This window comes from Fringilla coelebs (assembly GCF_963513975.1).
Source record: "Fringilla coelebs genome assembly, chromosome: 6".
NCBI classification, from domain to species: domain Eukaryota; kingdom Metazoa; phylum Chordata; class Aves; order Passeriformes; family Fringillidae; genus Fringilla; species Fringilla coelebs.
Window position 1 is genome coordinate 31,374,091 of NC_140034.1, and position 16,783 is coordinate 31,390,873.

Here is a 16,783-nt window from a genome sequence, read left to right on the forward strand (position 1 = left end):
TAGACACACTTCAAAGAAGTTCCAGTTTCTCTAGAGAATCATGCAAGCAGCTTGTGCTAATTACAGAGAGCCAGTTGACAACACAGTCAACTTGCTCTATGGAAACACATGCATTAAAGAATTAGGAAAACATAAATTAAACCAAAATATTGCAACATCAGCCATTCAATTAAAAATTAACAACTCAAGATTTGGATACTGCAGGAGACAATATTATGACTGCACAAGCAGTTATCAAATGCATGAAAAAAAAACCCGGTGCTCAGTTGTATCCCCAACTTCTTTCACTTCTAATATTCCTAACAGACCCAGTCAGCCTCACACACGTGTTCCTTGTTATGTCCATTTGCTTTTCAGTTCCTTTCCCACACATCAAGCCAGACTGTGAGCCTCAGGAGGGAGTTAGCCACTCCTCCAAGCTGCTATGAGTCATTGTGATGTCTGCTGTGTAGGCCAAATTAAGCCTGAATTTCTTGCTTCCACTAGGCAACAAGAACGATGAGGAAAAACATGACAAGGAGGTGAGAAAAGATCAAAAAGACAGGAATACTCTCCCTCAATATCCCTACCTTCCTATCATAGTTGTCATAGTTCATGGTGATGAAGAAAGTAAATCAAAGACACAGTGTAGAATTGCAAAAAAGATTACTGTATTCCAGCTTTCAAGTTTACAGTCTTAAATCCTATTCTATCATGACAAATGAAAAAAACAAACATGCTACCTCCTAATATATGTATGTATTTGTGTACCATGTTAGAAATACAAAGATGAATGTTGACAAATTTATCTTTGGATATGAACATATATTTTGTCTAAGCCTGAAATACAGCTGTGCTAAATGAATATTACCTAATCATTCATCCTCTTATTATTATTTTTATATACATTCCTATTGTTTTGGTAGATGAAACCCTTAATCACAGGAATTAAAATACTAACAGAAATTATTGACTGAAAGCTAATAAAACAAACCACTTCAGCATTTTTTATGATATGGATACAGGAATATCAGTAGAGGAGGACTGGAATCACAAACACCCCACACACAATTTTTGAATTCTATTCTGACATCAAGAATTTTTATTTCATCTTAGTAGTCAGGACAAGATACTGAGTTAAGAAGTGGGATTTTTGGATTAGAATTTAAATAATGCAGATGATTAACCTGCATTACAGCTTATTTTTAAGAAGCCCACTTCCTAAAAGGGGGTCAAGAAATTTCTAATGTATTGGTGGCTGGAAGGGAATTTTGGATACAAAGGCTCATGAGGGCAAATGCCAGCATACACATACCCTTTGAAGGTACCTACTACTGCCAGAGAGAAGATTGTGAATTTAGCAGTTTTGCTGTATTGCCATGTTCATATTCATAAAAAACCCCACAAACCCCAGCAATAAGACCAGCATTGAATACGATCCTTATTCCTACGACTCATGAACGGCACCTTGCTTCACTTGTAGGAGACTCTGTAATTTCATTTCTGTGCACAATGCTTTAGAACAGTGGCACAAGTCCTCAGATCAGCCAATCTAAGCGGACCCATCATGTGCAACTTACAACTTTCTGGGCATCCCTGAGCAGCTGAAAGAAACCAACCTGCCAATCTCTGCAGCACACCTATAACTTTACTTCAGACTTAACATAGCCTAAACATGCAAACACAGTCTTTGCCTGTTTCCTTTAAAAGCACTGCTTACATCTCATCCCAGCTGAATCACCAGCGGTTTGTTTTCATTCAAATCCCTCTGCCAGACGCTGGAGCAACTAATGAACTGCAGAATCTGGTCTTTAAAAATTTGACTTAGCAAACAAACCATCGACATGTTGATGACACTACCACCCAAAATATCACAGTAACAAGAGTAACAATTTACATGGGCTCTAAGCCAGTCTGTCTTTCCTATTCAAATTTCAAGAAAGCATGACCTAATTCCTCTACAAGTACTAGAATCTGGAGCTTTTGTTAATGCAGTTTTCTTTCTTTCTTTTTCTTTTCTTTCTTTTTCTTTTCTTTCTTTTTCTTTTCTTTCTTTCTTTCTTTCTTTCTTTCTTTCTTTCTTTCTTTCTTTCTTTCTTTCTTTCTTTCTTTCTTTCTTTCTTTCTTTCTTTTCCTTCCTTCCTTCCTTCCTTCCTTCCTTCCTTCCTTCCTTCCTTCCTTCCTTCCTTCCTTCCTTCCTTCCTTCCTTCCTTCCTTCCTTCCTTCCTTCCTTCCTTCCTTCCTTCCTTCCTTCCTTCCTTCCTTCCTTCCTTCCTTCCTTCCTTCCTTCCTTCCTTCCTTCCTTCCTTCCTTCCTTCCTTCCTTCCTTCCTTCCTTCCTTCCTTCCTTCCTTCCTTCCTTCCTTCCTTCCTTCCTTCCTTCCTTCCTTCCTTCCTTCCTTCCTTCCTTCCTTCCTTCCTTCCTTCCTTCCTTCCTTCCTTCCTTCCTTCCTTCCTTCCTTCCTTCCTTCCTTCCTTCCTTCCTTCCTTCCTTCCTTCCTTCCTTCCTTCCTTCCTTCCTTCCTTCCTTCCTTCCTTCCTTCCTTCCTTCCTTCCTTCCTTCCTTCCTTCCTTCCTTCCTTCCTTCCTTCCTTCCTTCCTTCCTTCCTTCCTTCCTTCCTTCCTTCCTTCCTTCCTTCCTTCCTTCCTTCCTTCCTTCCTTCCTTCCTTCCTTCCTTCCTTCCTTCCTTCCTTCCTTCCTTCCTTCCTTCCTTCCTTCCTTCCTTCCTTCCTTCCTTCCTTCCTTCCTTCCTTCCTTCCTTCCTTCCTTCCTTCCTTCCTTCCTTCCTTCCTTCCTTCCTTCCTTCCTTCCTTCCTTCCTTCCTTCCTTCCTTCCTTCCTTCCTTCCTTCCTTTCCTTCCTTCCTTCCTTCCTTCCTTCCTTCCTTCCTTCTTCATATGTTTCACCACAGATTATTACAGTCATTAGGAGGAAAAATATTTGTTTGGGTAAAATTAAGTATGGCAAGCATACAGCCTATAATAAAAATCTAAGAGTAACATCAACTTGCCAACAGCTGAATACCTGTCCTGGTCACCTAAGTAATAGACTCCCAAATTCAGACCAATCAGATGAACCATAAATTCAATTCCATATATTAGAACCATGTTGCTTCTGTCAAGCCAAGTTTTCTCAATCTTTCAACAAATTTACACTTCCGGTATTATTCCCATGTTACAAAAAAAGAAAGATTAATGCAGAGAAAACTGAAAAAAGAGGGAGAACGACTAAACAATAAAAAGCAGTAGACAGAACAAATAGGAGTACTGTTTCTCAAATACAAGGCCAGATGGATATCCACTGGCATTAGAAAGAACCACACAGTATTACCCTGAACAATTTCTCACAGCAAAGTAGTATAAAAGCTTTTTTTTTTCCGTTCCACTTAACACTCTCTAGGTAGTAATTTCTAAAATCTCCAGGTACCTGAAGAAGAGATGGCCTATAGTCTTTCACTTTAATATTTCAGAGTATTCCTCAGTTTATGGTTAATTTCTGAATATCAATGACTTGAGTTTTACATTCAAGAATATAAATTTGAACCAGAGTTGTGGAGGCTAAAATAATCACTTCCTCCCTTTCAAGTATGTTATGTAAATATCTAAATAACAAAAAAACCCAAGAAATGTTTTTCTGTGAAAAAATTATCTGATAATTACCATTGCACTTCAGACATACCCTTTCATACACTTGCATAGGACAACATATGTGGCTAGCTAAAGAAGTGGCCTGACTGAATATGAGCATTCCTCTGTTCATACACATGTTGCAAAAATGGTGCTGTTTTCATTCTGGACAAAATGCCACTGGAAATGGATAATCTAATTTATCAAAAAACCTCCACATCTCTCCTCACGAATTTCTACAGGCAAGTTTGTACAATATTTAGCCATTCACATTTAAAAATCAGATGCAGAATTAACAAATAGCAGCAAACCACACATATGAAACATAAGGTCTGTTTCTCCAGATAAGAAAATACTGTGACTTATCACCAGCTCTGTATCAAACAAGATTAAAAATGTCAGAAACTAATTTCTGCAAATGCTTCACCTCTTTTTTTTACCTGCTTCTGTGTACTTCAATCCTACTTTTACTTCTTCATGATTTGCTTTTGGTGGCGGCCAGACAGTCTGGAGTCTCCCTGGAGTCTTGTCATCTTGCTCTGAGGGACTCAGGTCAGGCTGTTAAAAATTACACAAGAAAAAATTAAAGTCTGCAGTATCAATTGATTCCAAACAGCAACCGCCATGCTCAGCTCTACACATGTGCTCCAGAAATTATCTGTCTCATTCTACTGACTGAAACAGTGCTCAGTTGGTTGGAAGGGACACAAATACATCAGTGTAGAAAAATATTTTTGAGGAGGAAAGTAGCATAATGCATGTGACACGCAGTGATTTGTTGAAAGTGTTCACATCACTGTGGAGAGGTGTCTATCCTTTCGTGAACCACAGAGGTGGTCACGAATGCTAGGGTTTTTTCCTGTATCTTTCTTCCAGAGTGAAATATTCCATAGTGCGTTCCTCTTACAAGTAAACATTAGAGCAATTCACCTAAGACATCATTTGACAATATAATTTTCTGGAAGCAGAGCTAGCTTATGAAATTCCTGCCCCACCCCCTGCAGATTGCTCAGTCCACATACCAGGTAATACTGCCACATCAAAGTAATGCTGCAGCTTTTAATGGGACTGCACTGTCAACTGGAACGCTAAAATAACTCTTTAAATGGGGAAGGGGTGGAGGGGGAATGACCCACTAAACAAGCATTCTTTTAGAGGGATTTCTTTGGTGGTTTCTTATATCTCCAATATTTCTGTAATCTGTTTTTCAACATGTTACTACAAGTAGTTGCATAGACACAACTGAAGCAACAGTGAAACCCTGTAGGAAAATGGCCCCATAAATGCCCCACAGGAGCAAGGGAAAGGACAGGCTAGACCCCCAGGCTCTGGCTTTGCCCTGAGAAAATACAGATTTGCACCAGACCGGACATTAAGCAGACATTTATAAAAGCCACTCCTGCTGACTCCTGTGCCTCCTCCCTCACTGTGTGTGATGACAGCTTCCCAAATAGGTTGCTGAGGGCCACGGGAACGCTGACGCCAGCACAGCACTGGTGTAAGCAGGAAGGAGCAAGCCAGGGATGGGAAGGGCACACTCAGACTGCACTTGCTGTACATTCCACAGCCAATGAATACCTGTTTTCTCCTCCCCATAGGTAATTTGCTGCAAACTGGTATTATCAGTCTACCCAAATGTTGACCGGGATTTCTTACATGTTTTTTTATATTATGTAAGAATAAAAATTTGAAAGAGAGTATAACCAACACAGAAAATTAACTTAAGTAGCTTCAGGTTTAAGGTCCAATCCTGAAAATAGAATCCTTCAAGTAATTCTCCCTTCAGCCAACAACAGTCTCCTGGGCTGATTACATCTTCCAAAGATGTGGCTGTAAGAATTTCGAGTTGGGGGAATGCCAACCCAAAGGTTACTCATTTAATTAAAGAGTTCAAATCATATTCAAAGTCATTTATGACTGTACCAAAACTCTGCATTGATTTTTTTTATATAATAACTGCATCTCCATATGCCTAAGAGCATTAACCTTGCAAACACTTACATTAATCAAAGATTTGAGTTGTCTAATTGAAATCACTAAGTTACACCTGCATAAGGTTAAATGCCCATCAATATTTGAAAAGCCAGCTATATGCTTGTAAACAAGAAAAAACCCCTTCCTGTTCTATGTTTTGAGTTTGACCCATAACTTCTTGTTACAACTCTTATCATACAATTATTCCTACAGGTAAAATGAAATACTACTTATAAAAATAAAATACTCAATGAAAGAAAACAGAGCGAGAATCAGAAACTGTTAAATAATATTACAGTAAATATCTGCAGCATCAAAATTATTTAAAGCCATCATTGACATACAGAGAACTGTTATGCAGCCATCTTTTACTATCAGAAATTGATTGTTAAGTTCTCACTTCTAATTGAGAGGTTTTATTGTTGCCATCAGTTGTGGCCGAATTCTGCTTCGACTGCAGATGATCAAAAATTCTGACAAATTAGCCCCAAGATTTCCTCGGCTGGGAATCCAAAATTTGACATTTTGATCTTAAGTCCCCACCAATAACATTTAAACAAAAATATTTAATCCTTCTACTTCCAGATCTTAGGAAGAAAATTCAACCTACAGATTTGTCAGATGATCCATCCCCAGGTTTTGATTTTGACCTTTCAAATACAGCTTTCAAGGACTCTTTTTCATTTCTCATTTTGCGTTTCAGGGCTTCCAGCTCTGAAGGATCTGCAGTTGTTTCTTTCTTGGGAGGTCGCGTGAATAAGGCTTTAAAGGCATCCAGTGCAGATTCAGCAGGGCTTGATTTTATCTCCTCAGAGGGAAATCGTGGTTCTCTTTTGCTGGAGGCTTTGTTCTCTTGAGCTTCATCACTGTCCTCGGTCTCCCCAGATCCCTCACCAGAGTCCTCAGTTCTATCTTCATTCTTGGAGACGTCTATGTTTAACAAGTGTGAGAGCTGTTCTAGGAAAGTGGGATTTGCTTTAGGTTCGGATGATTTTTTTTTAATGGTCAAACCTGATGCAATACTGGATTTCTTAACAGGCTGTCGTAATTTAAGCAGAGCTAAATCATTCTCCCTTGGTTTAATTTCTGTAACAGTTTTCCCATCTTCTGTGGTCAGTCCCTTTTTCCTGACACGTAGTCCACTGAAGAAAGCAGGCAGCTGGAAAGTCTTTTCAGCCAGCGCTGTTTTTTGGAGTGATATATTATCAACGGAAGGTCTTTGTTCTTCATCTGAAAGTTCTTGAGGGCATTCCCCTGTAGCAAGCAAATGAGTGAATTGCTCATCCATTAACATTTTGTCTTTTCCATTGGAGTCATACTGTAGAATACCGTCCAGCTCTTTTGGGAGCTGGTTAGAGAATGGTGGGCGCAATCCAATGTCATCTGTATCCACAGTGTCATCACTGTTGCTGTGCCCTTCTGATTCTGACTCTTCCTTATTTTGATTGCTGTTGTCCAAGGCCTCAGCAGACAAAGCGCCATTTTTCAGCCCATATTTGCTTGCATTGTTCTCATCGGTGTCTAGGTCCTTATTCTCCGTGTCCGATTCTGTGTCACTTGTTGTATGAACCAAAGTACCTTGTACAAGAATAGCATCCTTGTCGTCATTGTCAGATTCAGACAAAGAAGTCTGAACAAACCTCAAATGCTGAAGAAGTAATTCATTTTGGTCAGCTAACTCCAGCTCCAGGCCTGCCTGCCTGCCAGACATCGGGTCAGCTTGGCCACTGGTACTATCCATGCTGTGCCGATTTTCTGAGTCCTCATTATATCCATTATCATTCCTCTCATGCCAGGTGTTAGCGTGAGTATTTATATTGCTGTGCAAAGGTTGAAATGCTTTAAGCACTGTTTCTTCTTTGGGAGCTGAAGATTCAAGCTTAGCTGTAAATCCAAACAGTGTTTTCACAGAAAATGTAGTGAGTGGGTCAGGGTCGCTTTCTGCTGTGTTCTTCAGGTCTAAAAGCTGACTACAGTCAGGCATCCCATTCTGTTCTTCCATGTTGCCTGAAGTAGAGAATGGGTTCTCTCGCAGCAGTGCTGCTGACTGCTGAGCCAGCCCTTACTGCGCGCATTCAGGCTGCCGGCGGGCCGGCTGCCGGCGCTGCAACAGGCGGCCCGGCCCGCGCAGGCCGCCGGCCTCCCGCGCTCCCGGCCGGGCCGCCCCGCCGCTCCTTCCGCCCCGGCCGTCGGGGCTCCCGCTCCGCCAAGAGAGCAGCCGAACGACCCACCGTAAAAAGCAGTTCTCGGCAGCGTCTGGAACTTGTTCCCTCGCACAAGAGGGCTTTGTCTCAGCACTAACCTCGGCTGAAGCCCGGCCGACAGTCCTCCCGGGGCTCCGCACCCCCACGGGCTGCGCGCCCCCGGCAGCTACAGCAGCCGTCCCGCCGGGCCGAGCGCGCCGCGGCGGCTCCCTACTTCCTTGTCCCGGTGCGCCAGCGCTGGGTGGTTTTCAGCAGAAAATTCCCGACGGATTCCTTTGCATAGTCTTTCCACTAGGATAAAGAACTTCTTTTGTAAATCCATAATCACCAAAAAATGACAAATGGAAACCCGAGCTTACGACTCTGAAGCTTCCTGTGCCCCCTCCTGAAGCCCTGGGAGAGCCCCCAGTGCCCGGCCGGGCAGAGGCAACTCGGGTGAGCGCCCTTGAAGCAGAGGAAAGTAGGAAAAAAAGAGACTCTCTTCCGATTTGCTGGAGGTTTCATCTGGAATGCAGATTTCAGCCTCCAGGGCCATGAACAAAAACCAACGAGACTGGTTTCATATTACCACTGTCCTTGCCCTGCACAGCCCCAGCTGAGAGGTGCGCGCAGGTACTTATCAGAGACTGCGGCCGCGCCCAGGGAGCGGGAGCGCCCAGCAAGGCCGAATTAACTGTTTGGGAATCGGACAGCCGTGTCCCTCCTCGGCACCAGCCTTGGATGGGTCCGACCCACAACAATCTCTGCTGACATATTCTGTGATGATTTTCACAGACTTTGCTGCCATATGTGTGAGATTTGCTTAGTTGAAACGAACAAGAACACTTGAAATGTACAAAACTCAAACTACCAGGGATACTATGTACTTTTTTTATCAATACAGATGGAGAAAGTACAAAATACTCTTAAGTACTCTTGATATTCAGAAAGCCAGTAATATTTGGAGCACGTTTCCATCACAAGTCTCCACTTTTGCTACATTTTTTTATTTATCCAAGTTAAAGGTCCATTCTACAGTGATCCATTTAGCTGTGATGAGTAATCTTAAGCAAGCAACATGGGGAAAGCTGTCCTTCACAGGGAAATCAGCTGCAGATCACACTGCTATATGTGATTACCAAAAAACATTTACTAAAAAGCTGAGTATTGCAGCCAACAAGCAACAACAAAGTATCCCAACACATTTAGCTTTTGGTTTAATGCTTAAATATGTAGACTGTACAAAACCCATTTGTTTGTCAACAGCAAAAGCAAAAGCCATTGGTATCTCCTGCAGGAACAAACTTTCCTGAAAATCAGATTGTAATACTAAGGGCTTGGATGGAGCTTACAGACACCTTTTCAATTACAGGCTTGTGTGCATACCTATAGACAAAGGGCATTGGAATCATTCCCATCTTTATCTGTGATTTCACAAGGAGCAATGTCTTCTGCTCTGCTGCCTGGCATTTCCTTAGCAAGCCCTGGACTTGCTTCTCCGCTATGCTTAATCATCAGGTGCCAAGGTCAGAAACAACTGACAGGCTCTCCTGGTTTCTAGGCTGAATATCACAAAAGGAAGCACTACGAAAAGAAGGAGACAGAGAGTCCCTGCCACCCCCTATGCCAACCTATTCTTATAATTCCAGCACTTATAAACAGGTGGAAGGAAGCTACCACAACACTGGTGACTTCCCCCAAGAAAAAATTTCTTCAAGGCAAATCTAAAGCAATTCTATATTCCATTTTATGGCAAAATAAATGGGGCAAAGTGACCAAAGTTTTCTACATTTAAAAAATGCACAATCTGTTTTTATGTTCTATTACATGATTAATTGTTCATTGTTCTGATAAATTGTATGGTTATGTCTTGCTTATTTATTTATGTGCCTACTTATTTGGTGTTTGATGGATAAATATTAAATCATATTTTCAAAAATAGTCTTTTTAGGCACAAGCAAAAATATACCTCTGTGATGAACTTCATGATACCTTTTAAACTAAACACAGTGATTCAGATTATGCCAAAATATTTATTCATCTCTTTATATTAACAATAACCCATACTTAGAATAAAACTTCCCTTTAATAAAAAAGGGTCACCAAGCTGTAACAATCCTAAGAATAGAAGGCTAATGATTACAGCCACTATTTAACTATTTAAGGTTTTAATGGACTTATAAAAAGTTTAGTTTAAAAGTGGACTTAAAACAGGATTCCCATACTTTATGTCCAAACAAAATCCCAACAAAATATAGCAGACCAGGATCAAATTAGAAGTGAAAAGAATGGTGCTTTTAGTGTAAAGCTTAAGTAATACAATATATTGAGGTGCTAGAAATCCCAGAGTTGAACAGTGAATAATTAAAATTCCAGAAGCTGAAATATGCCCTATATAACCAGAGTAATCTCACAAGCCTGCAGAAAATACTGCTTTCTGTGTACCTCTTTTTGTAGTAAACTCTAGTAAGTGTGGAGAAACTTTCAAGCTTTTTGAGCTCTAGGATTAACAAGGAAACTCATCTCTACATATATGCCTGGAGAAATACTCAAAACCTGAAAGTCATTGTGATGAATGAGTCAGTCAGTCTCTAAAATTCACCACACAGTCCATAAACTCCCAGCCTAAAATATGGCTTTTGTAGAGACCTGCTTCCTGCATTCTGATGATCAGCCTAGTGGAGACTCCTCTGAGGGACTGAGTAGCTGACAATGAAGCACATATTGGTTACTTACTCAATAGAGTGTTTCGGGGTAAAATACATACATCAGTATGTGCCTATAATATTTTGATATAAAAAAGAGGTCATCATTGGGATGTAAAATGAGATGGAGTCAGTTTGTTGGCAGAAGTGTTTTAATGCTGGGTGGATCTATCTCATAAGGGAAGTCTCTCTGAACAGGCTATAACACTGCATCTAAAGGAACAACTTCAAAATCTTCAGAAAGAAATCAGTTATAATTATGTTACAAGCCTCTTTACTTAATAAAACTGACAACTCTCTGGTGCCTCAGAAAAGCCCTTAAAACCTGTCATAGCAACTTTCAAGGCAGTCAATGCACTAATTATACAAAAGGACAACCATTCTTTACAGTTTAAAGCACATTTAACAATCCACACCCTTTTTGACCTACATTTCATCACAGACAGAAGTCACACCCACAACACACTCTAGTTCTGTTCTTGAGGTGTCTAAAAGCTCACCTGAAGTAGGTTTTAAAACTGGCTTTGAAGAAAACACACATTAAGCCAGAATAAGATCATCTAATTTCTACCACTATCATATGGCAGGGCTCAACACTTCCTGACCCCTTATCTATTCAGATTGCCTTTTTAGATCACTGTAATAACAAACTAGATAAACACGAACAGGACAGAAAGACATTCTACAAAACAGCAAGGCTGCTAAACTGAAAACAAGTATTCCACTGTTTTTACAAAATAAAGAACTCCAAATCTAGAAAAATTTGCATAAATTCTTGAAAATAGTAATAGAATCAAATATGCACCAATTGCATCAGGCTTCAGAAGAGCCACGAGAAGCAGCAGGCTCTGTTTGTAGCTCAGGTGGCTTGAACTGATCTGAAGTTCAGCTGACACAGTCTGCCCTCTGCCCTGTCCTCAACCTAACCTTTACTGTGCAGGTTGATAATGGTCTTAATGTTCCCCTGCTCTCCTGTTTGTCTCTCCTGCTGATTACCTCATTTTGAACTTAGTATTTTTACCTGTTATATGCTCTGAAAGAGGAGAGGCAGGGAAGATAGAATTTAAAAACTATAAGGCCTTGATTTTCATCATTATTATCAGGCTTGTTACCTCACTTAGACCATTATGTGAGCTGCCTTCCTGCGTTTTGATGGAATTGGGTATTGCCAACATAACTGCCTAAAATGTAAGTAATTAATTTAGATGTAGCAGCAGAAACATAGACATAATAATTCTTATCAGAATTCAGCAATACATGTTAACAATGTGTGGACACCAGACACATTTGGTGAAGGGGTTTGTATAAATCCATCTGTATAAATGCAAAGTGTTTCTTAACATTTTCATCTAAATTCTGATTGACATTGAGATATGCACTACTTTAGAGACTTTGAAAAAGCACTGTAATACCTATACAGTTATAAAATCAGAAAGCACATTAAAAACTTCAGTTTACTATTTTGCAGGAGTGCATACTGTATACTGTATCAATAAATGTATGAGATATTAACTTGTAAAACCTATCATGTGAAAAAGCAGTGGTACATCTGAGACAGAAATTCTAGAAAGATATATTGATGGGTCTGGTTAATATGAGCAGACATACATGTAACAAAGACAAGGAACAGAAGATCACTATAAACTGTGTAAGTAAGCTAATGAAGATCTTTGTACTTTAAGGCACAAAGGCTGGCACTTAGTGTAACAAAGAATGGAGATGAATTTTTAATCCTTTTCCTTTTATAGGTTACTCTCTTTTCATCTTCTTTTCATTTCAACAGGCCTTTTGCTCCCTATCTACAATATGATATAGTAGTTTAAAGCTTAAACAAAAAGCTTTATAAAATAAAATCCATATAGTTGCATTAATTTACCATAATTTCTTAAGTAATTACTAACTGTTAATTGCAATTTTAGCTGCATTTTCACATCTCATTTATGTGCTTTTTTATCTGAGATGAAATGCCGTATAAAAAATAGGGTGGAGTTTCATTTCTATTTTGTTTCATTACCTTCCATATCTCTTTATCTTCTGCCCGCCTAAGGTTTAAAATCTAATGCAAGATCTTTTTTCATGCTTCTGGTGTAGATTGCATTTCGAAGTCCTGCCAGAGGAGAGTTAATTCACTCTTTCTCTCTCTCATCTAGATTATCTACTGCCTTCCATCTAATAGAAACATAGAAACATCTTTTCAATAACATAATGGACAAGTTGGAGAAGCGGGCCAGTGGGGATATTATGGGGTTATACATGACCAAGTGCAAGGTGCTGCACCTGGCTCAGGGCAATCCCTGTTATCAACACGGGCTGGGGATGAACAGCCCTGCTGAGAGGGACTTGGGGGTGCTGCTGGCTGGAGAGGCTGCGTGCCATGACCCAGCCATGGGCACTCCCAGCCCAGAGAGCCAAACGTGTCCTGGGCTGCAGGCAAAGCAGCGTGGGCAGCAGGGCCAGGGAGGGGATTCTGCCCCTCTGCTCTGCTCTGCTCAGACCCCACTGCAGAGCTGCATCAGCTGCTTTGGCAGAAGGAAAGGGAACAGAATGTCGAAGGAAGGATGTGGAGCTGTTGGAGTAAGTCCAGATGAGGGCCAGGAGGATGATCAGAGGGCTGGAGCACCTCTCCTGTGACAACAGGCTCAGAGACTTGGGGCTGTTCAGGTTGGAGAAGAGAATGGTCAGGGGAGACGTTACAGCACCTCTCAGTACCTGAAGGGAGCTACAAGAAAGCTGAAGAGAGACTTTTACAAGGGCCTATATTGCTAGGACAAGGGAAAATGACTTCAAGCTGAAAGAGAGTAGGTTTAGATTAGATATTAGGAAGAAATTCTTTGCTTGTGATGGTGGTGAGGCACTGGAACACGCTTCTTAGAGAACATCTGGATGCTCCATCCCTGGAAGTGTTCACAGTGAAGTTGGATGGGGCCCTGTGCAACCTGCTCTAGTGACAGGTGTCCCTGCCCGTGGCAGGGGAGTTGTAATAAGATGATTTATAATGTCTGTTCCAACCTGAATCATTCTATGATTCTGTAATTCCATAAGCAAACATTAGTGTATCTGTAGATGCACATACACAATTTTATTATACATTAATGTTAGGGTGCTCCTAATCCAGAGCAAGCAGAGCTTTTCAATAAATAGCTTTTTCATATTGCTATTGTTATGAATACAATTGCATTTTAAAACCATAGTGCCAAACTTTTGATCAGTCAGGCTAAGGGTTTTCTTCTAAAAGCAGAAAAGGCCCATAGATAACATGACTGGGTGTAGTGCAACTGTGAATAAATAAATTGGTCCATTTTAGATGCTATTTCCTGGGAACATTATCTTAGCTTCAGAATTGCTCTCCAGACACTGGCTCCTTTTTTACCACAATTGTCTTGCTGTCCAGTCTGACGACTGCACAGGGGAGACAATATCTGGGTGCAACGTCCCACCCTGAAGAGGAAGGGAACACCCAAGGGTTGTTGTCACCAGAGCAATTCATGCAGCCTGGTTTTGGCCACTATCTTTCTTACACGGTACTTCTAGCAGGGCTGCAGTCCAAAGAGATTCTGATGGCAGCAAGTGCTGCAGCAGCCTTCTCACTATTGTTTGTTTGGCAACTCCTCCTTCAATCCCATGGACGCATCTTGAAGAAGAAAAATAATCTTGGAGATACAAGGGCTCTGTAATTCAACTCAGAATTCTGTCCTGAAAGAGAGTCACAGGGAGTGAGATGCAGGATAAAGTTTCTTGGTGGGCCCCTAGAAGTCCATCAGCCCATGTTGAGCGCCCTTTTTAAAAAAGAAACTAAGACTTTTGTTCTGAGTATTTAAAAAATAATGGAATAAATATTCTTCCTTTTTAACTACAAGAAACTGAAATGATTCCATTTTTTTCATAATTAGATTTTTAGACATAAAATGTTTCTTTAAAAATAGTAAGAAAGATGGAAATAAACTGTTTACTAATCTCAGATATTTCTTATGTTACTCAAAATGTTGTTCTTAAATGGCCTGCATTTGTAAGTGCTCCTGCTCTATACAAGGACTTTTAAATGCAGTCAGAGAATCCTCAAGGACTATGTACTTTCTGTTGTAGCACGTATTTCTAGCAGTGATAACAGCTATGTCGCTGCTCCTATCTCAGTTCAGTTATTTGTTTTCATCTCAGCAATTTATTACAAGGATAAACCTGTACCTTCAAACTGATACAAGACTATTCTAAAGAATTCTTTTAAGAAAAGGAAGTTAGGACAAAAAATCAATTTTATAACAAGCTCAAGAGAATACCAAGCATTGGTGATTGTAAGCATTAAAAAGCATTTTAAATGTACTTCTAAGTCCATTCTTTTATTTCCACCAATAGATGTCACTCTTACACAAATTTTTCTTAGTGCTTCTTTGCACAAACTGTATTATGTAATCTAGTCTTTAGAGCAATTTCTTCCAACCATTCAATCCTTCCCATGCTTCTTTCCTCTTTTTCTGCATTCTGTTCCCTTTCCTTCTGCCAAAACATGTCTCTATAGGCTGCTTACTGCTCACCCTGGCAGCATGTAAGTATTTCCAGCTACATTAAGCTGGCCTGGCCTTATGATGAACTCAGGTTGCCCTCTGAAGCTTCATTGTTTCATACCCCAGGAAGTTGAGAAACTTTTCCTGTCAAGATCATGGCCAGTCTGGCTCCAGTGCCAGTTCAGCTTCTCCAAAACTCTGAGAAGCAGCAGCCTGGCTCCCAGTGCTGCACACATGCACGTGAGCACACACACATGCACTTGTGCACAGGTGCACACACAGAGCTTGCTCCTGCAATGCATCTCCAGGAACCAACTAATTTAAACTGAACACCCATCAAGATTTTAGAAATGGCACATCGTGTATCTTAATCTATTTCTATAATTTCAAACATTTCCCATATGTATTGCTCTCAGCTGCACAGAGACATATGGGCTCACAGACCATCTGGAAAACTGTATCCCATCCAAAACTTTGCAGTTTGTCAGATATTTTGGAACACGCTTTTAGCCTGGCCCGAAATAAATGAGTACCAAAAATGTAATTGTATATAATATATGCTTGTTGAAATCCAGTATAGCATGAATACAGTCCTACTCACATTCAGTTCCAGGCTCAGATGCAACACACTTCTGTTGATCTTCTCCCTCTCACTTGAATGAGGAAAAGAGTTTGATTGCCCCAGTCTGCAATCCAGAACCCAGGTATCTTCATCTCTGTTTGCCACATCCAAACTAGTCAGCCGTTCACTGAAGTCATCCTTTAAAGCAGACTCTGCTGGGAAGCCCAAATGAAATGAAATTAAATTTAATAATTCTATGCATCTGCACATAATCCCTGCATACAGAAAGTTCTGTATATTTTTGAAACTCTAGTACACACTACCAATAAATGCAAACTCTCATGTTTGTTTAAAGCACAACAGAATGGTATAAGCGGGGGTAACAACTTTGTTTTGACTCAGAAAAAATTGTTTTGTCCTTAAATTTTGTGGATCAGATCTAGCATCAAAAACAAATGGGCTGCTTGTCTTTCCCCCATATACAGACACAGACTCTGTGTAAGGTGATTGAATTTCTAGCTCTGCCAAGGCACTCTTACTGGTGATCCTAAATGTGCTCATTACACGCACATATTTCACAGGTGGGTGTGAAGTATAAAACTAAACTAAGGAAGCTTCATAAACTGATTTGATGAGCTTTTTGACATTGGATGAACACAGTTTTAGTGGGGACAGTGCCAATCCACCTTAGTCCCTTACACCAAGTGCATAAAAAGCAGGGTCTTTCAATTAGAAATGACACTTAAGATTTTAACTTTCTCCAGTAAGCTTAAAACATATTGTCAGCCTGGTTTTGGAATGGTTTAGGCACAAACAACCAGATTTAATGGGAGAGGTAAGAATAAAACCTGTCAGCCGTGGGTGTACTCCTGTACATCATGCTGTGCAACCACTCAGCCCTGTCCCTTCTGTTCACAGCATTGCTGGTTTATTAGACCCCTCAAAAATATCTGTTTCTGCATGATTGCCTCAACTTTAGCAATGAGAAAACCAATGAATTGCATGAAGTTAATTAGTTCTCTGAAGTGTAGTATCTTACATGAGATACATAACACCTCTTTTTATATTCTACAGGATATATACATCTATCCTCTTATATATATACACTCATTCATATACACAGACACATCCATCTTGGAACATTTTACTGGAAACTTCAGATATTAGCAGAATTCCTGGCTGCTGCATATCATAGCTTAGCATTAAAAAAGCAGCCCTGGAAGACTTTAAGGCCAGATTTGATGGAGCTCTGAGAA

The 16,783-nt window shown here is 40.4% G+C and overlaps 1 protein-coding gene across 1 annotated transcript in view; it reads right to left on the reverse strand.

Moving 5' to 3' along the window:
• FMN1 (formin 1) overlaps nt 1-8,357 on the reverse strand; it is a 125,382-nt gene extending 117,025 nt beyond the window's left edge. Inside the window, exons 1-2 of the mRNA XM_084207987.1 lie at nt 6,189-8,357; nt 4,045-4,162 (exon numbers count right to left, since the gene is read on the reverse strand). Coding sequence (XP_084064113.1) covers nt 4,045-4,162; nt 6,189-7,580 — 1,510 coding nt within the window. The 5' untranslated portion in view covers nt 7,581-8,357. The remainder of the gene's footprint in view (nt 1-4,044; nt 4,163-6,188) is intronic.
• Between the last annotated feature and the right edge of the window lie 8,426 nt (nt 8,358-16,783).